Source organism: Calonectris borealis, chromosome 4 (assembly GCF_964195595.1).
Source record: "Calonectris borealis chromosome 4, bCalBor7.hap1.2, whole genome shotgun sequence".
In the NCBI taxonomy this organism is placed as follows: domain Eukaryota; kingdom Metazoa; phylum Chordata; class Aves; order Procellariiformes; family Procellariidae; genus Calonectris; species Calonectris borealis.
In genome coordinates this window covers 20,293,340-20,319,712 of record NC_134315.1, presented here as the reverse complement: position 1 = coordinate 20,319,712, position 26,373 = coordinate 20,293,340, and the positions used below count along the sequence as shown (strand labels likewise).

Below are 26,373 nucleotides of genomic sequence, written 5' to 3'. Positions count from 1 at the left end.
ACTAGCCGTACTATGCTCGTGAATCAAGACCAGTGATTTAGTTTAGGACGTAAGAGGGATGAGGGTTGTTGTGTGGAAGTAAGAGAGATGAGGGACGATGGCTGTCATTTCAGGTCATGTAGGAAGCTGTAGCCTAATCCATGACCATAGCATTTTCATCTCCATGCCACTGTCACACTGATTTCGGTGACCGGATGGCAGAAGAAAGAGACCTATTACTGTTATTATTTGATATGTGTGAGCCCCTGTGGCCTTCCCACTGTACTTGCCTGGATCAAGCTTTGCCTTCTTCACAGGGGGCCAGGCACTCCGCAGTGCAACTCCATCCACCTCTCCCTGGAGCAGCTTTGTTAGGTTTTGTATAATTATGGTTGATGTCTCTCAAAAAATATTGCATGTTATGTTTTATGTTCCTTTTTGACACCTCGTGATAGGGTTTCTTTCAGCAAATCACCATGTGCAAAATGTGGAAAGATTGCAGCTGTAAAATTAATTTCATTTGTATTTAGCCAGGTGTGGGTATTAAGAGACAACCAAAATCTGGCATCATAAATCCTCTTCCAGAAAAAAAAAAGTGTTAGTATTTGCATTCTGGGTTTCTCTTGTCTTCCAGGCTCTTTTTTGTTGTTTCACTGAACATGCTGGTGCTGCCAGGTTCCTTACAGCCGTTCTCATTTTGTCTGCTGCTGGGTTGTGTGCTGATTCAGTAGCCACAATAGTGTACCCTCCCTCCCTTCTTCCCTCCCTCCCTCCTTCTTTCTCTTCCTTCTCTCCTTCCTTCTTCTCCTTCTCCAATATGGGGGCAGACAACCTGAAAAATACTTTCATCAGCACATGAAAGGTTACACTTGCAACCAGCTCTGCATCTAGTGATTCTGTGACGAACTGTTTTATCAAACCTCATTTTTTTCAGGTGGGGGGCATCTCTTTTTATGTGTAATATCAACAGAGATGCTCTATTTATGTATGGTTTTGGGTGTTACAGGTAGCTCCAAAACAACCTGCACCTCCGGAAAAGTAATTTTCTATTCGGAGGAGGATCTGGGTTTAGCATGGGGAGCAGGGCCTGTTGTCAGGGCTTTGGTGGGTGGTGTGGTCTGCTGGGCTAAGGTAGGCAGCAGCGCGGGACTTTCTAAGAGTAGGTATGAGGATGAAGAGGTGCTACTTTTGCACAGAGCCCTTGTGACTCTACTGACATTTCTACTTGGAAGAATCCCCTTTTTAAGGGTGAGAAATAGTTTAGTTTGTCTGTTTGGCCCTCTGTGATATGTTCTTACCTCACACTAATGCCAGTCGTATCAGATAGTTCTAATTATAAATGTGACAGCTCTGAGAATTTGGATTTTAAAATCCAGGTTTTTTTCACGTGATATGTTGCAACTCCAAACCAGAAAAAGTTATTAGTAGACTTAACCAAGTTAGAAGGCAGTGCTTTAGCCACAAAAGCACCTAGTCCGCACCTGGATTTGATCCAGGGAGTACATCTGCTATATATCTCAGAGAGAAAAACGAAAGTATCCTATGCTGTGAGATTGGTATCAGCAGAGTCCCCTGTTTCCAACCATACACTTTTGCTCTAAGTCATGAAATTAATTAATGGAGAAAATTTCGTGTAAAATAGAGGAGCAGTTCTGATTTACATGACTTCTGTGCATTTGCAAGTATTTTTCCCCCTATGGCTAGAGCTGTATTAACAGGTTTTGTTCCAATAAATGAAGTTACACGCGTGTATTAGGCTAAGATCTCAGGGATCCAGTCTCTGCAACAACTTTGGCATTCCCTCCCGTTTATTTATTTGCACTGATCCAGATGCCTCCCCGCCCCGTGCCAGTCTCTCTCCCCTCAGCTTAGCTACTAAGCAACCTCTTTGGTCGCTGCAGTGAATCAGCACTTCTGGCAGGCTCGTCTCTCCTGCGTGCGGCTTCCAAGCACGACGCCGATGTGGTGCACAGACCCCTCTTGGTCTCGTTTGCTGTCGAAGGAGCAGGGCTCGGCCCTCGAGGCAGAAGTTTTCTTGCAGTTTTACAAAATAGCAAATAGTAGATCAAGAAGTCGCACTGGCTTTTACTTCCTTTTAGGAGGAGAAGATTTTTGCTGATGGCGATCCAGGGGATATTTGCAGCCTCGTTTAAAGCACTGTGTGGGCATTCTCATAGTTTGTAATAAGTGAAATATACTAAGAAATAAAAGAAATTTAAACTAGACACATTGCTCTTGAAAAAGATGGACCTTGTAAGATTCACAGATCTTTGAAAATTTTGAGAAACTCTCTGAAATAACTGCAGAAAATAAACAAAAATCCAATAAACACATGAGCTGTCTCCGCTCTCCAAGCTTGTTTGCAAATCCTTTTTTAGGTCATGCTACCTACAAAAGAAAGGAAGAGAAAGGAGTTCTTGTATTTATTTCGTTACAAGGAAGATTTTCAAACCCAGGAAGGTCTCTCACTCCAGGTAACGCCCCCCCCAGAAGATACTCAGTTTCTCTCTGGGCCTTTGGAAATGTTCCCCAAATTATTCATACCTTCTTTGGTCTGGCAATACAGCACAAGAAGGCGTTTGTAGACCCTTTGCTTGGAATGAATAGTACTTGAAACCACAGCTAATCTCACCGAGCTAGTTGGTGAATAAGGTGTTATTGAATTAAAGGCTCAGAGCACGGCCTGCAGGAAAGGACAAATCCTGCTTCGCTGGAATCTGTGGCAAGGCTGTTGTTGATGGGGTTGCAGAAGGGCAGGATCAGGCTCTGCGCTTTGCTTTGAATGCATTTCTCTTAAATGGTAAGAGAAATGAAAATAATTTGCTTCCAAAAAAAGTTTTCTCATAATCACTACAGTAGCAATATGCAACAGTATTCAGAGGTCCTGAGCTGTATTGTTGTTGTTTTAAATCCTTCGTGTGTGTTTTCACGTGTGGTTCTGTAGGCATTGTTTTCCTTAACTTCCATTGATGTAAATAGTTAAATAACTGAGGGAACTGGAACCATCTAGTATTACTCCTCTTCATCAGATAATTGGCGCTTTGCAGGCCTAATATGCAATATGTTGATCAGTGCCTTTGTTATATTAAGGAGTTTATTTTTACCATATGCCAAATCTACTGTAGATCAGTCTCCTGTATGCAGTTCATTAGGTGTTTTGGATGAGGTTTTCAAAGTGATGTCAACCTTGCCTCTACTTGGGAACTCAGTCCTGCAGAAGATCATGGTACAATATATGCATGCAATGCCTGTCATCTCAAGTGAGACATGGAGGACCTCCAGAGTTCAAAACATGAGCTCCTGGTGTTGGCTCTGAAGTGCAAAGCCCCCTGCATGGTCTTGAACAGACTTGCCTTCTTCTGTAGGTCATGCGTAGAGAGTGCCCTACAACATATGTTGTTCAGTGGATCACTGCATATCTCAGATGGCATTCATATGTGTCCGTTTCGTTCCTTGTATGCTGAAGTGTTCTTGCCTCTGCTGTGCAGTGAATTGTATGAAAAAATGCATGCGGGTGTTGGCCCACGGAGGGACGTGTGAATATAAATGGAGTCTGTATTTTCAAGAGTGGTCCATTGTCTTGGGGATTAATGGGAAACTTGATCATCCGGTTATTGCCTGCAACTGCATACCCTGTGAATACACCAAGTATTCCACGTCTAGTGGTATGGGTTTGTGTTTTTTAAGGTGATAGTTATGGAGAGGATTATCTTTTTTTCTGTTTACTTTATTAAGCCAATTAGAAATGTTCAAGACTAGGAGGTGTTTTTCCAGGTCTTATGATCCCATTAGTTAAACAACGGAGGGGTAAGTGAAGAAAGAAAACAGACTACAGAATAAGCTGTGTAAATAAAATACAATAACTAACTTCTGGTCTGGTAGCATCTTGCTGAGCAGCCTGATTATTGACTACCCAGCCATTTCTGCTGATACGACCAACATAAATTCATCTTTGCTGCTTTTTTACTGATGCTAATGCCAAAGAACCAGAGGAGCTCTAAGAAAGGAGAGCTGGATTCAATTCTGGTTCATGAATCACATATTGAATTGTCAGAAAAGGAACAAATTCTGCCCCAATTGCCACTATAACTATGATAGGTTGTACTCGTGTGTCTCAGGGCAGAATATGGTCTGAAATGAAATAGATGAGGTCAAAATCTGTTTTCATTGATCACAGAGAAGGCAGTGAAGCTGTAGAGGCAAATGTGACAGCAAAATATTGTCAGCAAGGCCATTCCTCATGCCAGTGATGCATCACGGCAGAAAGAAGGCTGTTTGATTTTCAACCTCCACAATGTGTTGGTCGGGATGATAAAAAAAAAATAATCTTTCTGTAAGCAAGCAAATTGAACTGAAAGTAAGACACAGTGATTGACACTGAGTTGCAAGACGCCATTTATATACAGTCTTTTTGTATGGGGGGGAAAAAAGCATTCAAGGGGCATTTTGTTTTTGTTAGAGAAAGTATTAATTTAATTTTTTTTTACTTACATTTTTAGAATATTACAAAAGGGAGACCAGGAATGTGGTTCCAGGAATAGTCGTCTTTCATTCTATCGTATATTCTGCAGCCCATTCCATAAAGATGACCATAATAAAAAAGCAAGGGACGCAATATGAGAAACAACTTTCTGTTAGGGGGGGTGGCTTTGTAGAATAGATACTGAAGCAGCAAAGAACTGCAAGTGGTTTCTGAGAAGTGTTGACCTCCTTTCGTGCCACTTACTGTGAATTAAAGCTGTGAGTGAGAACTAGTTTGGGCATGTGGTACAGCACTTACAGCAACTGCTGCCAAGGAACAAGATTTGTGTTTCTAAGGAAATGCAACAAAAGAAAATGGTTTAAGAGGCAGTGGCTGTCACTGTGTAAAAAAAGTATCTGTGTACAGATAGGAAAGAAAGGCCGAATTGGGTTATTCTATAATTCTAACTGAATGGGGTTAGTGTACGCGTGAATTCTTGTAATGTGAGATTCAAAATCAAACGACTGTGGATTGTGCAGGGTTTAGCATATCTCACACTCTTGGAGTTTACAAAGTTGAGCGAGCTAAAAGTAGTTGTGACCTGCTCTGTGCCTGTGATTGACTGTTGTTTGTCATTCTTACAGGCATTATTAGTAACAGTGACCTCCTGTAGGAAAGGGATACATTTAGAGCAAGGAAACTGGGTTTTGTGGCTACTTGGAACTCCTTTCTTAGCAACCCAAAAGGCAAAAATCTTCAGCACTTCTAAACCAAGGCTGCCAAACAGTATCACTTAGCACTACCTTTAGGGTTATAAATATCTTAGGACGTGACATCCACTCACTGATTTGTAGCAAAGATGTTATGAGAATTGTTCATGCACTGAAGTTTCATTAAGGGATGAAAACCGTAGCAAAACACCAAGGGAAAAATATTGCTATATTTACACAGTGTCTTAACTGCTTTTTTTTCCCCTCCTGGGTTGGAAAGGGAACCACCTGTCTCCTTTGCTGATGTCAGACTGCTCCCTGGAGACACGGTGCTATTAGAAACACATGACACTGTACATATTTACACCAAGCCCGTATCTGATTGAGATTGGGCTACGAGACCCATGAGTTCACAAGTTTCTTCATCATACTCTCATGCATTAAACATGTGTTTGAACTCTGGCTTGAAAGCCGTGTGATCTTATGATAGACGTATTTATGTAACAGTTAAATGAATGATCATGCGCTCTCCAGCTCCTTTTCCATGCAAATGCAGAGGAAATTGAATATTATAATATTTCAGTGAGATGTCCTCAATAACAAATTACTGTTTAAAATAACCAATATTTGTATGTATATCAATTGCCTAGCAGTTATTTTTGTCTGCTATTTGCATGATATGGAAAAGACTTTTTCTAGCAAACGTTTTAAGCTACTTGGTGCTGCTTTCCTTTTGGAATGATCACAAGGGTGCACATTTAGGGATGTATTTTCCATCTGTTTTTTTGAAGCTGGCAAAGCATATAATTTGGAATAGAAAAGAAGTCGTCTGAAAGTACCCAGATTTCAACTAGTATGTGTTTGAGCCGTTCTAGGAATTCTTATTCTGTAGCAGTTGGTAAAAGTGAAGGACTGTATTGTGCCCTTGGATGCAGTATACAGGCAGTGCTCAAGGCCAGTGGGAGCCTTATGTGAATGCCCAGGGCCCCGAGAGCTTTACTGCTCTGTTATCGAGGCAGAACCTGAAATGATCAGGAGGGCTCTGTGAATCCCAGCTGTTTGATGCGGTCCTGGGGTGTGCAGGCTTGTTTGAGATGGGTCAGGGTCCTTTTGCAAAGACCTGGGCTTGTGCATGTCTTCATACAGCCTTGAGCGATGTGCCTGCCAGAGGGACCCGCTGAGTCTTCTGTGTCCTGCAGTGTTGGGCATGGGGCTCCCAGTGCAACCAGGCTGGGGGCTTGCTCAAACGTTCTGTGACTTTTGCCACAACACGGGATCTTTGTAAGCCAAAGTCAAGCTTTGCTACAGCTGTATGACCCATGTATGGCTTGAGGCCTGAGCTTCCATGCAGAGCAGTGCTGGCATAACAGTGCTTCTTTTCGGAGCGAGGATCTTCACCCAGTGAGCCACAGCTCACCCCTACTCCCTCTGTTTGTCCAGAAGTATCGCCTTAACTCCTCACACCAGCTTACCCTTTTGACGGGACTGCTTGTTGCACGTGGTGAATAAGGATGACAGAATTTGGCCCTATCACTCTGGCAGTGATTGGATCAAGCTGTTTCAGTGCAATAATTTCTCATAGGTGGGCATTTTGAAAGCACCAAAATATTTGGGGACGCTAGTGCTCCTGGGGATCAATGGGACTGCATGCAGCTGGGAAAAAAAGGCTCCAAGAAAAGTGAACTGCCCCTGAACCTTGCTGCAAAACCTAACTATGGGGAGTAGAGCAGATTTTGAGACTTTGGGTTAGTAGTGTGCCTGGGGTCTCAGGTTGCCCAACTTAAGGCCTGAGAAGAGAATTGCATCTTTTTGCCGTGGTCTAGAGTAGGATGGCCACACCACAGCTGTTGAGCTGCTTATGTCTGCTGAGCAGCTTAAGCATAGTTCCTGGGCTGTGGAGATGCCTTTTCAGTAACAACTGGATTTTTTTTGGCTGGGGGCTGGTAGGTCCCAGTGGAAAAACCATACCACTGGGTGTTGCTGAAGACAGCACCGCTGGGTCACCGTGGGATCTAGCTTATTGCCAGTGCACCCCCAACTCACGGTGGTACAGAGGGAGTCATCAGTATCTCATGCTCCAGGATCTCCTTCCTCTCATTTTTTTAGGATATGTGATATATTTGGTGTAGTTCTTGGTCGTATGTTATGGATTTTTTTTAAATGGAGATTGAAGGGTAAGGAAAAACTGGCCATCCCTATCCTAGAGACAAAAAAGTTACAGCTAGAAATGAATTCTTGGGTCGTCTGTTTCATCCTCATGTGCTAGCACCATTTTTTTGTATACTAAACCATACAGTGTTGTAATGTATGATTGATATTAATTAGGTTTCTGCAAAGTACTGCACTCCTCAACTTGAACTGAACCAGAAATAAATATATTGCCATATATTAACATTTTATTAGTTGAGAAGAAGAATAGGATGAAGGCACCTATGTGAAATCCAAAGTATGAGCTTCAGATTGAATTAATGCCAGCAGCGCCTTGAGATTAATTTGGTTACTATGGGTACAGAAGAAGAAATAGTATACCATAATGTAACTATGTTTACTGATTCATTTCTGGCATTAAAAACTAAAACCACATTATATATGCAACAACAGTCTTTTCTTCCTTGGAAGAAGAAGGTGGCTACATTTTAGTAATTAAAGTGAATGTTGCCCTCTGAAAAGTGCCAGTACTCTACTGGAAGAAGAGTTGCTGTTCTTTTACAGGATCTGCCCCATCACAAGCAGCAGAGCTGTGATATTCCAAAAGAGACCTAAAAAACAGAGAAAATACTACAGCCCCAGGAAGCTTCCAGTCTTCTACAGCTTCTCATTAAATATCTCTTGTAACACGATAACATCTGTTTCATGTACCATTCAACTCTCTTGGTCAAATGTCAGTTTTCTATTCTCGTGCCACTTTGTATCTCATCAGTATGTAGGAGAGGGAGCAAGTTTTGCATCTTAAGATGTTGAAAGCTGGGTAATAATAAAATAATGCAATGGAAATACCGTATATTCAGAAAGCAATTATTTTAAGGGGTTTCAGTTTTGACATGTCTAGATTAAGTATGAAGCTTTTTGTTTTTTCTACTTGCTGTCAAGAATATTGTTAAATACTGATACCACCTCCTAAGAGAACAACTTTTAAATACCAAAATGAAAAGGATAAGCATTAAATATTTTGGTAGATATATTGTGCCATAATGTCTACTGCCTTGTTCTTAATACAAAGCACAGTAGGGCTTAATTAAAAAGTGATTGTACGATCTATCACAAACCTGCATTAGGGATATGGATGCCAAGAAAATTAAGTTGAATAGGTGGTGATAATGAAATCGATATTTTATTGAATAGTTTTTATTCCTATGCCTTTGTTTGCTATTCTTGCCTCTCTGTCAGCAGGTAAGACATTTTCCATCCAAAATTCTTTGAAAGAACTAATTTAGTCTGTTGCTGCTTTGTTTCATTGTTTGATCAGTGTAAGTTATTTTTTTCATTTTTTGACAGAGTAAAATGCCTTGATAAACTTTTGACTCTGTCGGAGCAGAGCATGACAGTAAACAAAGAAAAGCAAGTCCCTTCAAGCTCGTTCCTGCTGGGAGTAGCTAGCTAACAACTAGTACAAAGGTGATTTTCTATTTCGTGTAAGCAAAAGTCACAGTCACTCAAAGCCTCCAGGGCAGCCCCACAACCTGGTTTAGTACAGTTTTCTCCTGTTCCAGCTCCTGATGTGGCTTCAGGAGCTGCTAGGCAGAGTGTTTAGGAGTAGAGAACATGGAAATACATTCACTGAAGCACAATACCCAGTGAAGAATATATACAATAAAAGTGTTTGTATAGCCTGGGCCAAAATCACCCTTGTTATAACTCCATCAACTTAAATACTATTGATTTTTCAGGTACCACTGACCTGAAGTTGCTGGGATTGTGCTTGGGATGAATTTGACCTGTACTGTTAAGGCCAAGCAGAATCACAATTTAGAAAGTGCAATGCAAAGAAATAGTTACCACATATTCTGCCGTTTTGTAATTCTGCACCAGTCACTGAGAGTTCAGTGCACTGTTGGAAAGTCTCATCTTTAAACGGGTAGAAGTGTGTCTGCAAGCGGTGTAGCAAACAATAAGACAAAAGAGCTTATTGTTCCCGTTCATATTTTTAAAAGTGGTATGTTGCAAAAAAGCAAGACAGCTTGCTTTTTCTGAGGAGAGCTGCTGGGTCAGCCAGCACAGCTTAATTTTCACATCCTCACTTACTAGGTTGCAGATGTCCTTTTTGTGGCAAACTCAAACAGCCAAAAGGGAAGGCTGGTTTTGATGATCTTGCTGCATGTCCTGAGTGAACATATCACATATTGCAACCCGCTGCACATTGCAACTTGCAGCTCGTCTCGTGCCTGGCTGTGACATGCAACATGGGATAATGTGCTAGAGGAGAAGACAGGCACAGCACAAGGCTCTGAAAGCCATGAGAGGCACTGAAAGCTTGCATTTCTGATATGCAGCAGTATAGATATTTGAAAGGTTAGGTTTGGTCTATTTTTAGGTAGCCTTCACATTGGGACTGATCTAAAAATGAAGGTGATACAAAAATTGCACGTGTCTCTCCTAATTTGTCAGATTTTTGACAAAATGCATAAGGAAGGCTGTTCTCTGAATCAGAGAGATTTTTTTCTGAAGTAAAGCTGGGCCTCTTATTTAGAAGAGGAGTCCTTATATTCTTGATTAAAATGCCAGTGCCGTCTATTTCACTCCAAGATCAGCATTTTCAGATTTTAGCAAAGTTAAAGAAATATGACTTTCCCACTTACTGTTTCAGAAGATTTATTCACTTGTGTAAATGAATTTTAAAAAATTGGCAAGGCCTTTTATCTCGTATAAAATAAATCTGAAGATAAATGATCTTTTCCGCTAACATCACCTATCATTAAAGTGGCTAAATGAAAATCAAAATGTGTTGCTATTTAGTGCCTGCTCGCCTTTTTACGGGAGATGAAATTGAGCATGTTTACTGGGCAGGAATTGTCAGCGATGCCTCGATTTATAGCATTGTCCAGGATACAAATTAACAACCACCGTGTGTTTCCCCCACTCTCCCTGGAAGATGGTAGCCCTGTCTCTCCAAAGTGTATGTCTCCAGCTTGCTGTGCACGCTCCTACCCTGCCTTAAAGAAAACCTGCAAACAATGTGAAATTGTGTTGCATTGAATTGAAGCGCAAACATTTTTCCGTCTCTTTGTAAACAGGAGTGCATGTGAGAATGAAACAGCTGGAGGTCTACCTCCAGAAAACCCCTGGGGATGTGTCACACTCATTTCTCCAGTCTATGCAATCTCGGTTTAATAAATCGGTAATAATATTATGATGAAGTGCTCTTTGGTGTCGGTTTGCTGTTTTTTCAGAGGTTTTTTTTGCATAGCAACTTGCAACATAAATTAAAATAATCTTCCGTTCACACAGTTTCCTATTTTTACTTGGTTCTTTGTTCCTCAGAGAGGAAGGGGGAGCCTGCAATGGGCAAAAGGGAAAGGTGCACTCCAGTGAAGTCTCTATTTCGGTGCGAATCCTACACGGTCCTTTCAATGCTTTTGGTTAAATGCATTGCCCTGGCTTGCTGTTCTGCATGTGGAGTTCAACAGAGCAGAGACTGCAAATAATGTTTAATTATGTCAGATTGTTGGGGACTTTTACAACAGCAGAGATCCATTAGGGACAAAAATGAAAGTAGCAAACTTGTCTTATCTGTTGATTGGCATGAAGTAATGAAAGTACAGTCATAGCTCTTTTTGGGAGGAGGTATGAATCTTCGCTGGTACCCACTTATAAAATAATTATGAGACTAACCAGTGCCCCAGGGGAAAGGATGTTCAGCAAATACTAAATTTCTTGGGAACAAAGTTATCCAAAATGGTGAAAGCTGATGCAATCTCAGCGCTTTATCCCTGTTCCATTCACAGGGGAAAGCTGGGGAAGCCTGAGTAATATGAAAATAAAAAAAAGGTGGAAATGTGTGGAGGAGTTTCTGCTTTGAACTGTCTTGGTCCCATCTTCTGTGATAAGGTCTGATTCAAAGCCTGCCTCAATCCATTTAAAAATTCCCATTCCTTTCCAAAGGATTTAGAGCAGTCACCCCTTCCAGCCACTTTAACCCCCCTTTTACTTTACTGCATTTTCATGTACAGGTATGCAGGCAAGTGATTTGGATAGAATAAAACAAAATAAAAATAAAATAGCATCTCAGCCCAAACCTTTCTATGGCTAGCAGTTCTCCCATTCCATCTCTGTACTAGTTTGTTTGGCCCTCAGTCAAAGGTGGAAGTACTGACAAATTTCTCGTCAAAAGCATCGTTGGAGGAGGGTCAGCCTCCAAAGATTTACAGCTGCACTTGGTACAACTAATAACCCCTGGGCTAAATGCTTATCTTCCTTTATTTCAGTTACCTGAATTGGGGATGGAGAGAGGATGACATCTCCTGCCATTTGTGCAACTTTTTTAGATTAATATTGCAGCTCCAAGAAAAATGAATAATTGGACTTTTGAGCAGGGAGTGGAACCATGAAACCCATAGGGATTCCTCTAGCACTAGTCACTAGTTTGCATATTGCAAGTTAACTGCAATTCATGAAGGGTTCTGGCTAAAAACTTCAGGGCTCAATTTTGGCTGGCAGGAACTACTAGTTAAGAGGTCAGGGGAAGCTGATCCTTCAGGAGCCTTGTCTGTGTGAGACTGAGTTGGCTGTTGTGATGAGGTGACCCTGTCTCCTCTTGGCCCATCCTTGGCTGTCTCGGGAAAACGGGGTGCAGGAGCTGTGGGCAGCTGGGGAAGGGGACATTTGCTGTGGTCCGGGACCATCGGAGGCCAAGCAGTGAGTGCTGGCTGCTGCACGCATGAAGCTCTGCTGCCCTCCGACAGCAGTCTCCGCAGGAGCTCACCCTCCTCCGCAGCCAGGCATAACCCTATAGATGGTGACTTGGTGCATAAGCAGATTTTTTTTAAAAAAAAGAACAACAACTCCAGTTCTTCTGTGTGGTTTCTTCCTTTTATTTTGTTTGCCTAAAATTGTAGCAGAGCAAATCTGTGGCCTGTGTTACTAAAATCCAATCAGATGACTATAGTTCAGAATTATTTCCACATTATAGTTTGTTTTAATATGAAAAATGCCAAGAGCTAGGCCCAAGAAAAAAGGCTGACTCAGTTCCACTGAGCTCTGTATGAAGAAAGTCTTATTTGAAGATGAGAGATGTGTTGGTAAGGCTGTCTGTCATCTCTAGTTTATTAAAAAAATTGCTAGGAGGCACTAAAGCTGTCCACTGCCTTTCCCTCTGTTCCTTCACTCAAAGGTGCTTCATTCACATCGACTTTACCATAGCGGTTTTGTGTAAAACAAGATTTGATTTTAGAGTATTTAAAGGTTACTGTTCTCTCCAGTGCTGCGCTGCAGACTTGTGAGTGCTCCACTGCAATCGCCTTCCCAGCCATTTTAGAGAGGAGATAGGCTATCTTATGGAAATACGGGATTTTTTTCTTCCATTAGCTGCCGCGAGCCTTGGCGTGGATCTGGCAGGGAGTGTGCTCTCCTGCGCTGCTGTGGCAGCCCGGGCACCACAGCTTCCCTCCGAGCTGGGAGGTCCTGGCTCGGTGGCTGAATGGTCAGGTGGCAAAGCAGCCTCAAACGCAGCGTGACAGTCGGGTGTCAGCCTCAGCAAGGGATGGTAGCTTTGGAACAGCCTCAGCTCCCACCAAATTGCTTACGGTTGCATCAGGGAATCTTTTCTGTACCCTAAGATATCAAATCCATGGTGGTTGTTCCTGCGATTATCCTCCTCAGATCCCTCTCAGAAAAAGTCGGTAAAAACTAGATTGGTATTAATGATGAACGAGTCGGGAAACAAGGGCTCCAGGGTAATACTCTAGGTGCCCCAGAGAAGATGGTGCAAGGTGGATGGTAATGGGGGTAATGAGAAGGATCCGGGTGGGGTTTTCCAGGGCCCCGCAGAGAGTTACAAATACAAGGTATATCCCTGAAGCTTCCCCAGGTTCTACCCTTTGTGGCTGAAGCTGGAGACAAGTGCCCATCCCCAGAACGGGTGTGAGAATCCCAGCAAGGCTGGGAGGGGGAGAGGAAGGGTACAGCTGCTGAGTGCGGGGGGATGCCCCCAGCTGCTGAACAGGAATGCTAGAAGCTTGTTCCCTGGGTCTGATAATACCAGACGTGAGCAGGTTTTGGTCTCTTCCCAGGGACTTGAACGAGTGGAAGGATAAGGGGGAAAAAAAGAACTTTATGATTTCTTTTGTTCCAAGGAAATATCAGCAGTGAGGTGAGTAAAGGAGAGATGATGAAGATCTGCAACGGTCTGCGATTTTGATGTGGTCCTGCCTGCTCTGCCAATGTGCAAGAAGTTGCAGAACAGGAATCTGTCTCCGTGGCTTGCCTGGGTGTCTGCACTCAAACAGGACCAAAGCCTCCCCAGGAAACTGATGTGTTTACATGGCCCTGTTTCTCAAACATATAGGGGCAATAAATTTAAATGTAGATGCTCTTTTACAGATTAGTCTCTCTGCGAAACAGTAACACCCGAGTGAAAGACATTGTTCATGCTCCTTTAACAGGCCTGACAAGCTGGATTTTCCTGCAAATCATAGCAAATGTGGGTCCTGGAGAACATATGCTACAAATGTTGGGGGGAAACAAGTGACGAATGTATTTTTTATGTAATCAGCTGGAGTGGCTTTGCTTTTCTTGTTTTAATAATGAGTAAGTGAAATATGCCTGTGAAGAGGGAGATGTTCAGGGAGGTATGAGGAAAACTGAGGAAGATTTTTTGTAGCGGGTGCCTGTGCTCCGGCTCCACTTAGGCACCCCTGGAAGGTTTTACTACAAGAACCGAGTTACAAAGAGTTGCATGTCTGCAAGCCTGGTTAACACTGATAATCAGCTAATTTGCACTAATAGTGAATATTCACAGTTAGGTTCATTTGCATGTGAACAAGCAAGTGATTTCCCCTGGCATTCAGTGCTGTGGAGGCAGATGTGGCAAAATTCAGCCTGGTGTCAGTAATGTCAGTAACGCATCACTGTTTGGAGAAAGTTATTTTGGACTCACTAATATACAGCTCCTCAAACAGCAGCCTGTGGCCCAGAGCTGGGCAAGGAATTAATTTGGCCCAGATCTCTTGAGTTTTTCAGAGAGCTGGTACAGAGTACCATCGTGGTTTTCCTCTGTTAAAAAACCCAAAATCTCAGTTCATAACTGCCCTAGCAAAATTGGAGAGGGCACACTGGTTTATTCCATTGTAGAATTACTGCACCAATGAACCCAGAAGTTCAAGGAGTTTGGCTCACTGGCTTATGTTATTGAGGGCGTATTCTGGGTAGGATGAACAGGATAAATAAGGAAAAGAAGCAGAGAAGGAAAAACAAATCAGCAAACAAATAGGAGAGAAGTGGAACAGAGAGGATGGACTGGAAAACAAATACAGGACTATGCAAAAACTAAGAGTAAAGATGCACAGAAGGAAGATTTCTAATAAAAAATTAATAGGGTACATATACTTTATATAGAACACCATTCACGCTAACATACCTTTGGAGTGCAGTTTGCTTTTTTATATACAGCATTGGCTGATTTTCTGCTGTAGGGCCTGGAGGGTTGAGGGGAAGGGGCTGAACTGGTGTGAGAACTGGTTTGCAAACCTCAGCTTGCTGAAACTCCAGCACTATTTTTATATACAAGTTTGGTTGTCCTTACTCCATTGAAAAAGTAGCAAACTTTGCTGAAAATCAGCAAGTACCATAGTCTCAGGGGCAAGGAAAGAAATTCTTTCCTCCTTAGTGCAATGATGAAAGGACTAAGTTTTGGATTTCAAAATCAAGAGGGCTCCAAAATCAGTAGCTTCTTTGAGAAATCTGAATTACAGGGAATAAAAACATGATCATAGTTAGAAAATGTGGGTGAAAGAAGAGGAGGAAGAGACAAAATGAATTCTGAATCCAGGAAAAAATCAAGGACAGAGGGCTTGAAGGCTTCCGTCTTTGAATTCTGTTCCCTGTTGTTGCAGGCACCCATACCTTCCAGTCCTGTTAAAAAAAGTATCAGGATTTGGGAATTTGTGCCCAAATGCTGTTGGAAGGCTTGCCAGAACTTTGTTGAATTATGGCCCTTGAAGAAGAAAAGGCAAAATTTGGGTATCACTGAGATTAGGTACAGAGTAACTTGAAAACAGGGGAAGTGCAGTGATTGAGGAGGTGGTCTGATGACAGACATTTCAACAGGGCAGATTGGGTCAAACGGACCTGCAGACTTTACCAGCTGAAAGAGGGTTTTCTTTGTATGTGTTTGTTATGGAACCAAATAACATGTGCGTGCTCAGATATTGCCCCAGGAAAGATGTTTGTGCAATTATTTTGTGTTGTCAAAACACGAAGGGAGAGCATTGCTAAAGCTACTAGGGAACGTTCAGCAGACAAGGTTTCCTTTGAGGAGAGCAGCTTAGGTGCTGGCTGGGTTTCACAGGCTTCATTTACATATGCTGAGGCTGCGCCGTTTCCAAACTACACCACCAACTGCAACTGCCTGCCTTGTTTTTCTCCTTTTATGGGCACTATGCTCAAAAAACCACATTAAAACGTGGAAAAAAGGTCCTAGTGAGTAAATTCATACTATGGCTGGGGATAGACACTTTGATTTTTAAAAATAAAATTCTTCCCAAGCAATGGGGAACCCTTGTTGAAACCTCGCAGTCTTTGTAGTTGGAGTCGTGCTTGGCCTCCCTTCCAGGTAACGCTGGAACTGCCAGCAAAGTTCAAGCCGTAATGTGGCCAGGGCCATAGAAAAGCTCTGGGGGACTCTGTTATTATTACCTATTGTTTGCACTGTCTATAGTGCACTAAGAAAGTTCTCCAATCTCTAAAGCTTATATGGTGAGAGCACCACTAAGGTCACAGTTTATATTTATCAGTTAACTTGCTAATTTGAAGGAAAAGCAGTGAAGTGGAAATGTAGAAAATAGAAACAACATGAGCAGGTCAAAATATCTAAAACAGCAATATGAAATGTTCCAGTGTAAATACATTTCTATAAAAGGTGTGAATGAAACTTCAAAAAAACCAGATGATGGATTCGGCACAGTCAATGAACACAATTATAAGTAGGTACTGAAGGAGAATATTCCACCAACCATGGATCCACAGATAATAATTAATAAGAACTGACTCCACTCCAGGCAAGCTGGTGCCCGGCATTATTTCACAGTTGACTGTTCGGGGGGTAGAGGTACTCACCTTTGCCCCAGATCTTAACAATTTACTGCAGTTTTATCATTAAATCAGCATATAATTGGGAAGGAAATTAGGTTTTTTTCATCGTGAGAGCAAAGCAATACCGTTAATTTAATCATTCGTAGGAAAGGCTTTCTGTAGTCATTCGGTATTTTGCTGTGGGTTTTTTTAATTAAGTAAAGTAAAAACAATGCCATTTTTGTCATCTGTGCTTGGTGAAAATATGACAGTGTGATGTGATTTGCAACTTAAGCACAAGCCGGGAAAACTGTACATTTTATCAGGACTGGCAATAATGAATTACAAGGGAACACAAATAAGCTAAGAATATATCTGAGACCTCCTACCATTTCTGAAGTCACCAATGTCTGCGGGAAAAAGGCTGTTTCAAGAATTGTACTTCTTTTTATTTATTTTTTCTCTCAGCAAAATTGCCATGGCCTTGTATAATAATTGAATTCATTTAGCCTTTAGAAAACTCAAGTTTGCAAATAACAATGAAAATGAATATTTCATGACAAGGAGGATGATCAATTATAGTTTTGTGACTTTGACTGGTAGCCCAGCGCGACGGAGCCAGCGCTTACATTTCACGAGACTTTTTGCACCCAGCTAATTAAAAAAACTGCAACTTAAGACAGGTGGGGGTAGCTAAACAAGACCTTTATTTGTTTTTTTTCCCCGTTGTGAGCAATGTTTTGCGGTTCAGTCTGGTACCTGGAGTTTGTTGTGTATGCAGTGCAAAGGGGCATCATAAACCAGTTGCACCTGCAGCAGTCCCTATTGTCTGGGAAAGACTTTGGCGAGGAGATACTTCTGATGTCTGGGTTTTCACAGGACACGAGGTTTGTTTTTGGTTTTCAATGAGAGAATGCTGGGTCCAGGTCAGAAGGGTTGGTGCAGGGTGTTTGTACAGAAATGCACCCTGAGGCAGCGGTGCTTATAGGAAAAAGCAGACGGGGGTCTGAGCAGTCATCGGCAGGACTGTGGCGGTTGCTTGTAACAACCCTGGTTTCTAGGGTGAGTACACTGAGACAGAGAAATGATTAAAGAGCAGCTGAGAAATATTGTAATCTAGCTGGGAACAGGATCAGGCTCCCTCCTTGTAGCAGGTGAGATAACTGTATAAATGTTTTTTATAGATGCTTACTCCATTCCTGGGAAATGCTGGGGTGGGGGGGTGCTGATGCATTTGGTGTGGAAAAACTAACCCGAGTTGCAATTATCGACGAGGAACCGCTAGCCTAACCAAAATACTTGGTGAGGTGCAAAATCCCCAAGTTAAAAACAAAATGTTGGAAGGTGGTGTAACTTTTGCCAAACTCTGGGATAGCCTCCTCCAAAGGAAGCAGCTCCAGGGAGGCGGTGCGGGTGCTGCAAAGGTTAGGCTCGGGCTATTCAGAGCACGCAGGCTGTAGCTCGCCTTGGAGTTACTTCACTTTTTCTTTATAATAAGCACAGCTCTGCCTGTTGTTTGCTTGCGGGGGGAGAAAGCAAGCCGAGAAATTAAAAACGATGGGGAGGGATGGGAGCTATTCTACGGCAGGAGCAGAGTTGCAGGGGTGTGGCGTGGAAATCTGCTTTGAATCACAGCGTGGTGCCGCGGCCGCCGAGGTCTGAGTGGGCTTTGCAAAGATTTACTTCACTTCAGGCTGGGTCTGCCCCTGGGTGACGTCACGGGCTGGAGCAGCGGCACCAGAAGGCTGGATGAGTGACAGCCCAGCCTACTTTTTAATAGCTTTGTCATGTGACGGGGAACAGTAGTAAGACAGGTGCCTTCGGTTCACTCTCAGAGAGGGTCTCGTTGCCTGCATGAGTGTCTGCTGCCTGCCTGCCTGACTCTGGACCGTAGTTTGCCAGCTTTCCTGCCGTCGCTCCGCAGCTGGATGGCGTGGGACATGTGCAACCACGACTCTGTATGGAGTGATCTCGAGGTGAGGGGCGCGCGGCGTGGGCGGCGTGTGGGGTGCAGGCGTTCGGCGGGGACGGTGGGCTTGTCGGGGAACCGGCAGGACAGCTGAGGCGGCATACTTTGCAAACAAGTCCGAATCTTATCTTAACTCCAGTAAGTTTGCTATTTTAAGGTTACTCTGCGATGCCTTGAGCAAATCAAAGCTGAGCTCCTGTCATCAGTATCTCCTGCAGTTGGAAACTATTTTCATGTGCCTCTGGCTCGCTTTCCTGTCATATGCAATATTTATGCTCTAAGATATTGATATGAATCTGTGTCTGAAGGCTTTCCAGTGGCGTTTAGTGGCCTGGTTGGAAAAATGCCATGTTTATTTAGAATAAGATTAACATTTCTTTTTCCAAAAAAAAAAAAAAAAGAAAAAGTTAAAATTAACCAACGGCTTCATATTTTAATTGCTTGTTTCACTGTGCTCTGTCAAAGGTTTTTTTCCCTGTTTATCAGCTGCAGAATTCAAACACGCACACAAGAATGAATACCCTGTTGTTTGGCTTTAGATGCTTTTAAAAGAGATTTCTGGAAGGAGACGTTTCCCTGCTTCTTGTGGTATTGGAATAATGATGCTGTAGCTAATGACCCATAGAGCAGGGTTCTCAGTCAATCCGAGTAGTCCAACAAATGGTTAAATCCCACTGTACAGCAGAGACAACAGGATGAACTGTGAGAATAGAGTTTATGCAGGACTGTGTGAACTGCTGCTGCTGCCGCTGCCGCCGCCGCTGCTGCTTGTGTAAAAATAGACGGCAATACATCAAATCCACAGCTTCTGCTGGCTACAATTCATAAAGGGGAAAAAAAAAAAAGGCAAGCAGCTCCGTGGTAATCTCTGGAGTATAAAGTGAGGTTTGAGGATTTCTGCATGTTTGCATTCGGCAAAATGGAGCGTTACCTGAAAGTTCGGGCAACTTGCGAAGCGAGGCAAACTTTCTTTGGACCCCATGGAGAGGAATCCCAAATACAGACCCGCTCAAAGGAACTAACCCTCTGGCTGCGAGCTTGGAATAAGTGCTTAAAATGCTCCCATCGGGGAAAGAAAACCAGGTTACAGGCGATGCTTTTTAAATAAGATGTTCGTGCCGTAGAGAGCTACCCATCTACAGTAAAAATGTACTGTGTTCTCCAGTATATTTTTTCTATCTGGTGGAGCATGCATGCGGATTCTCAAGTCTTTTTGTCGTGTTTTAAATATTTGCAGCGTGCCATTGTATCCGCTGATTTCTGTTTGCATATTGTAATTGCTCTTATCTTGTTTTGATTTCTTGGTAAAGTGGAATAGATATCGATAATTCATATGTCCTGTAGCTATTATGAGTCAAGGCTGTAAGTGGATGACTTTCTGGCTCCAAAGTCCTAATTGTTTCTGAGTAGCTGGAGTATCCTGTGGGTCGTTGTCTGGCTTGTAGCATGAGTCTCAGCTGCCGTAGCTTCATTTTTCCATCATGTATTATTCCTAATGCTGCTAGGAGCTGATTGAGGAACCAGCTTATATGGAAATACTGAAGATTTATTTTAATCACTAGAGTTCCTGCAGTAATTTCAAGCTAGTAACAGAATAGATAATTTATGTCAATGACTTTTTCATAGTGCAGAGGGAAAAAAAAAAGAAAAAAAAAGGGTTTGATCTTAATATTAATTGTGTGGTGGATGGATTAACTGTGGGTAGGATTTTGCCAACGTGCTCCTGCATTGCACTTCCTGTAGCAATACAGGCGTCTGCATGCTGCTTTGGCTCGGGGGATCACCTTTACTGATCTAAAATATCGCAGGCGGCAGGTACTGGAGGCAGCTTTCATTTCTGAATTATTTATGTTTGCTGTCAACGTAAAATGTATTATATTGTCGCTCACATAATGACAGGACGGCGTGTTGCTTAATAAAGGCCTGCATCACTGTAGCTGATCAGTGTCCCCAGTGCTTCACAGTTTAATGAAGGTGGTGTACAGTAAGGTTGCGAAGATTGATAGAGAGAATCCACATGACACACAGTCTGTCAAGTCTCTCTTTCTTTCCTGAGTTCATCCCCTTGGCTGTTTGAAAAACTTGTTAAAAATAAAACGCAGATTATTTTTTCATTAATATAATTAATATGGCACAAGTCCAGTCATCTTTTTTTTTTTTTTTTTTGATTTACCTTCAAAGGCACAAAAACGTCCAAAAGGTTAATGGAGAATTATACTTAATTATAATGATTCATTATCGTCAGTGCAGTTAAGCTAATTTATTGTTTGCGCCTGAACTAAGAGAAAAAAAGTCTGTTGGCGTGAAATAACGCACAGTAATTAGCCTTTTGTGTTTAGTGACTGCTTTATCCTCCTAAATGTTACTATAAAATTAAGACTATAGTTATGGAATAACTATCATATCAAATAACGGTGGGAAGACAGTAAAATGTATGCTAGCAATGCAGTTGCACCTGTTACAGATGTATAGGCAAACAGTAAATATCAGCGTGTCAGATGAGGACAGTTTTAGGACTTCAGAGTGTTAAATCTGGCATCATCCAAAGGCCAAATATAAATTAATAACAGGAACACTTGCTACTAATGTGTCTCAGATTAGAAGCATAATGTCATATTCAGAAACATTGATTTTATTATCATGTCAACATTGGCGAGAGCATATATACTTCATTTCAGCAATTACCTTTTTTTAGGTGACATTGCAGTCACTATAGGCAAATGAAAGCTGCGATGAGCAGGATTTTTTTTTTTTTAATACAACTGTTTATGTTGCTTCAAAAGCCCATTGTAGGAACTTAAAAATGCAGATTACCAAGAGTAAACATGTTTAAGTAGGTGGTTCACAGAGTGAAGCTATTTTTACAAACGAAAGCAGTAACAGATCAGCAGGATACTTTAGAAGTCTACGGCATCAGTTACAAGCTGCTGACCTCCACAACACAAACCTGAGAATGACGCTGAGAATCTACCTTTTCAGTCAAAAACTAGATTATCCTTTAATGAGATCAGAGATTTCAGCCAAGCATCAAAAAAGGTCATCTCTGCATTATAAGATTGCTGCCAGAAGGTTGTGTCTCGCACTAAAGAAGAGGGAACTCTCTAGTTTTTTTCTTTGGTTTTTTTTTTTTCCTATGGCCAAAATAATGATAAAAAATTGTGTGCAGTGAAAATTACTTAAGTGAGGTTTTGACTTCTTAAAGTTCTGCAGCCCCTTAAATAATAGGAAGGAAAGCAACTGCTATTTCAGAGCCTCATTTTGCAGCCTCTCAGCTCCCTTGCCCCTTGGCCTATTCCGTGATTATCTCGTAGTGTCCTGGTAGACATAGAAGTTGTCTGGTAAATTATAGCTCGCACCAGCTGCACCGAGTCTTTGTGCCAACAGACAAAATCTTCGCTCGTGGCTGTGCTGCTGCATCCAGCACTGCAGACACTCCGAGATTCCCAGGGACAAAAACCTCAATGAAATGCACCTTCAGCAGCTCTCGCTTGCATTATTGTAAAGGCGGTCTTTACGAGAGTGACATAACCGGTATTGAGCAATTCACATCAATGGACACTGTGTTAGTGCCCTACAGATCTCTCTTCAGAAAGTGGCACTTTCTGGGTTGACTTCAGTCCAAATAGAAGTTGGGAAATCATTCAAACCACCCAGTCAACTGACAGGAGTCAAGGAGGACCTGCTGTTGGCCATCCATAACACAATACTGGAAATACTTAGGGTGGAAGCCCTTAGACTCAGTTGACTTTAAATGGCTTTTAACCATTCAGCGCCTGGTGCCTTTGCAGCTTTCTGTGTGTTTTGCAGTACACCCATATCAATGTCGATGTTCGGAGATGAGTTACAAGGGTATGTGGTACAGTGCAAGAGGAATTGCTTCATCGAGCAGCATTGACGTACGGGGACTCCGCTATTTGCCAAGCTGTTACTATGTGTTTTCCATAATTAGGAAATGGTTTTGGTGGATATTCTAACATTTCAATTGCCATGCTAAAGTGGATGTGTGTTAATAATTTTTTCTTGTTTAGTAGGTCAGTCAATACCCTATCTAGCTTCATACTAGCATATAAAAGGACACTTATTCCTGGTTTATTTGTATTTATCACTACTCTCATCCTATGTCATGGAGACAAAAACATCTTGCACTACTTAAGAGGATCCATGCAGACTAGACTTTGTTTACTACCTCAACGAAAATGTTTCACAGACCCTCTGCATTAGGATTACTGAATCAGCGGCTGCCAGAGGAGGAAAACCCATTTGGTTCCCTCACTGCAGCCACTGTCTGGGGACACTTAGAAAGCTGACTGGGACAATATACGTGTTCACTCCAAGCAGGTGAAAGACTGCGTGAACTAACTATGCCTGTCACCCAAAGGTGAATATAGGGGTATTTCAGAACGCACTTTGGTTGCCCGGACCCTGACATGTAACTGGGTGGCTGTGGCTGTGCATCAAGTGCATTGGGGAAAGAGCACAGCAGCATCACTGACCCATGCTTTTTTATGCCCATATGGTAGCCACCATCATGACTGACCTCCAGAATTACGGTGAGGATCTGTAGAAGTGAAAGTGTGACTGTCTCCAGCTTGAGCTAGCCTCCAGGGCTCAAGGCTGTAACAGGCTGTGCCTCTTTAACCTGAATGCATCAGGAAATGCGTGACAGACCTTGCCCAGAGGTATTCATATGTAACTTCTACCTGTACTGGTTCTCTCTGAAGCAGGAGAATAAGGCCATGCTTTGGCCTCTGCTGTTGGATTTAATAGAGCTTTGAACACAATTGTTATCAAAGAGTATAAGGAGAAGGAGAGTCATTGCCCCTGGACAGAGATGAGATAGAGAAGGCAGCTTATGCCCTTCTGTTTCCCCCTCCCCTTTGCATACGTGTGTAGAGCTTACAATGATGTAATGCTTAGTGGTTTTTTTTCCAGAAAACAAAGTCAATTCTAGTGACCCTGTGCCATAGCTTAATTGAGGCTTAATCCTTATCACATGATATTAAAGTTAATAGATTCCTGGTAATTAATGAAACTCTTTCTGTGTTGCTGTTTCCTGCAGTGTGCTGCTCTGGTTGGCGAAGACCAGCCTCTTTGCCCAGATCTCCCAGAACTTGACCTCTCCGAACTCGATGTGAACGACCTAGACGCGGACAGCTTTCTGGGGGGACTCAAGTGGTACAGTGACCAGTCAGAGATCATCTCCAATCAGTACAGCAATGAACCCACCAATATATTTGAGGTAAGGCAAGGCGATACTAGTGCACGTTGCAAACTCCTTGCTTGCTTTTTCATTTTTTTTTTTTAGCCTGGTGGAAAATGGTTTTACTATTTCCCTCCCCCCCGTTAAGAGACCGCAAAAGTGGTGATGTGTGTAACGGGTTCTGACTGGTGCCTTTAATCCTCGTGATCAAAATCAGGCTTGCAATCTGGAGAAAGGGGGGCGAAAGTCTTGAAAGAAATTAAATTGAATTTTTTACTTTTTAAAGGAAACGACTAAAGAGAGCCTAGAGCCCAGAGCTGCTGTCATGGCGAGGAGTTGCACAGTTGTCAGCTACAAAGAAAAACAAAAGTCAAAACGTGTTTGTCGTCTTCCACTTGCATTCCCTGGCAAGAAGCAAGAGTGCAGCACAGCAGCTAGTGGATGGGTAGCTGGAGCTGGGGCATTTCTAGTAAAGGTTTTTACCACTCAGATCACTACTGTGCAAGGCACTCTGCACACAAAAGGGTGGATGTGGCAGGGAAGGCAGTGAGGGCTGTCGGTAGCTCAGGAGCCAGTGCATCGTTTGGGATGTTTCATATATCTTTCGACGGAGAGCAGTCTTAAAGTAAAAGTTGAAGGGTGGTAGGAGAGATTTAAATGTTTTCTGTAAAATACTGCCTTGAGGATCAGGGTGTATGAGAGGAGGGTTATGGTCTCTTTATCTCTGTCTTTGGTCTTCTTTCTTTTGTGGTGTAAAGCCTTCATGATTCTCTGCCCCATGGTTATGGGGCAGCCGTGTCGCTCCTGAACCCTAACCTCCTTCCCTCCTTGATGATAGGAGATGCCATAGATTGTCCACTGACTGGGAAATTGGACAATAAATTGACTAGTTGGCAGGAAGACCTTGTGCAACAGCAGGCTACGGGTGCTGCCTCTCACACAGCAGGTACCGCAGCTCCAGGAAGTACGGCTGGCCCGCTGGCTCGGGGAAGCCCCAAATTATCACGGTGGAGTTTAAAGGCTGGAAAAGATTAACTGAAACAGTATAGTAAAATGCTTACCTAAGATGTCCTGAATGAAATTCTTCTTTTTTGTATACAGCTCTCAACCCACGGTGATCTCCCTGATGCAGATGAAGTTACTCTGGATTTATACCAGTGTAATTGATAGCAGAAACCGGTCCTCTCTAGTCAATTTCTATCATTTACACCCACGTAACTTGGAATTAGTTTTATTCAAATCAAAATGAAATTAGCCCTGCAAAGCCCTGTGCTTAGGCCCTATTTTTTCATTAGTTGTATAATGTTCCTCACCTTGTTTTACAAAGTTTCCAAACCCCGTCTTGTTCTTGAATTGCAGTTGTACTGCCTCGGGCAGGGTACGGCATGTTGGTGTGCAGGTTTGGATGGTCAGTGGTAGGGGGGCAGGGGACACATTTGCAGCTGCGTGGTAGAGAGTGGCTTTGCCTTTTTTATAACGGAGGAGACGTATTTTTCCTCATTCATCAAAAGCCAAATGTGGAGGCATTTTCCTTTCGGAAAAATCAGTTGAAGATGCATACTTTCAAAGTGTAAGTTCCAGATAAGTAATATAATTAAGCATCTACCAGCTCTAAGCACACAAATCATTCCAGTAAAACCAGTGGAACTTGACCACAGGCTCGTTGCCTGGCTGCACTGGCGGCCACAGCTGCCGAGTACAAAATTGTCTCGGATAGGTAGTGACAATTCCCCTACACGCCTTGTGTAGGAATTGTCACTTCCTATATGAGACAATTCCCGTTCTGAAAATCAAAACATGTTGCAAACAGCAAGACAACCAGATAGGCTTGTACTTAACCTCATTGGGAGATGGTGACACGAGGTACTGGTCATTATGTATAACCTTTCACGGGCATGTTTGGGTGCGTCTGAGGATGAGCAGCCTCAGTGTGAAGAAATAGGTGGTATGCAGCTAGGGAAATGCATCTAGGCAGCAACTAATAGGTCAGAAATAATAGTTTGGAAATGAAATATGCTGCTTCTTTCCTAACGGGCAAATTCTGTTGTCCTCTTTGCAAATGCCTGGATTTCCTCGCACTCACTGGCTTCAGTTGCAGGCTGCATCGCTGTCTCTGACAGCACAGCTTAGCCCATACTTACCTGTAGGGACAAATTGTGTCTAATAGCATTTTGCAATACTGCAGTGCAAAATTAGACAGCTTTCAGCTAATTTTCAGCTTCATAGCGTTATATTTACATTTCTTGGTTCCTTGGCCTAGGAAGATGGGAATGAAACAGTTATTTTCTCCTCCCATACATTAACCCTGTCCCCATTCTCCATCGTGCAGCTGGATACCTTGCACTACTTCTCGCCTCTGCTGCTCTGTAATGTGACAACTGGGGGTGCTCAAGAACAGAAGAAGATGTCTTCTTCCTCCGGAGACTATCTCACATACTCTGCAAGGAACTATTTGTTTTAGCTGAGAGAATGGAAGTTTTGTGCAGTTTCCCATTTGGTAATCTCTAGATATTTCCATATTGATCTGCACTGGCTTTTCTTTTTAAAGAAAATAACTTTTTTTTTACTTTTTTTTTTCTTTTTTCCTCTCATATCATCGTGGGAGTAGTATGTTTTATCTAACTTAAGCTTCCAGATGAGGCCTTGTCATACCAAAATAGAAATACAGTCTGTTTGAGGTGGAAGGGAAAGAACCAGAATGGCAAACAAACGTTGGGAAGTACAAGAGCAGCATTAATTGCACAAGCTGTACAGTGTTAATTGCCAAACCTAACCTTGAGTGAAGCACACTCTCCTTTAAGGTATTAATGCAGTACATGTGGCGATGTCG

The 26,373-nt window shown here is 42.5% G+C and overlaps 1 protein-coding gene across 2 annotated transcripts in view; it reads left to right on the top strand.

Annotated features, from left to right (window-relative positions):
• Positions 1-26,373, top strand: part of PPARGC1A (PPARG coactivator 1 alpha) — a 382,417-nt gene that overhangs the window by 296,607 nt on the left and 59,437 nt on the right. Inside the window, exons 1-2 of one of the 2 annotated variants that reach the window (XM_075148866.1) lie at positions 18,182-18,350; positions 23,403-23,582. In XM_075148866.1, coding sequence (XP_075004967.1) covers positions 18,303-18,350; positions 23,403-23,582 — 228 coding nt within the window. In that variant the 5' untranslated portion in view covers positions 18,182-18,302. Of the gene's footprint in view, positions 1-18,181; positions 18,351-23,402; positions 23,583-26,373 lie in introns of those variants that run through there. The other variant, XM_075148865.1, reaches the window with a different exon arrangement.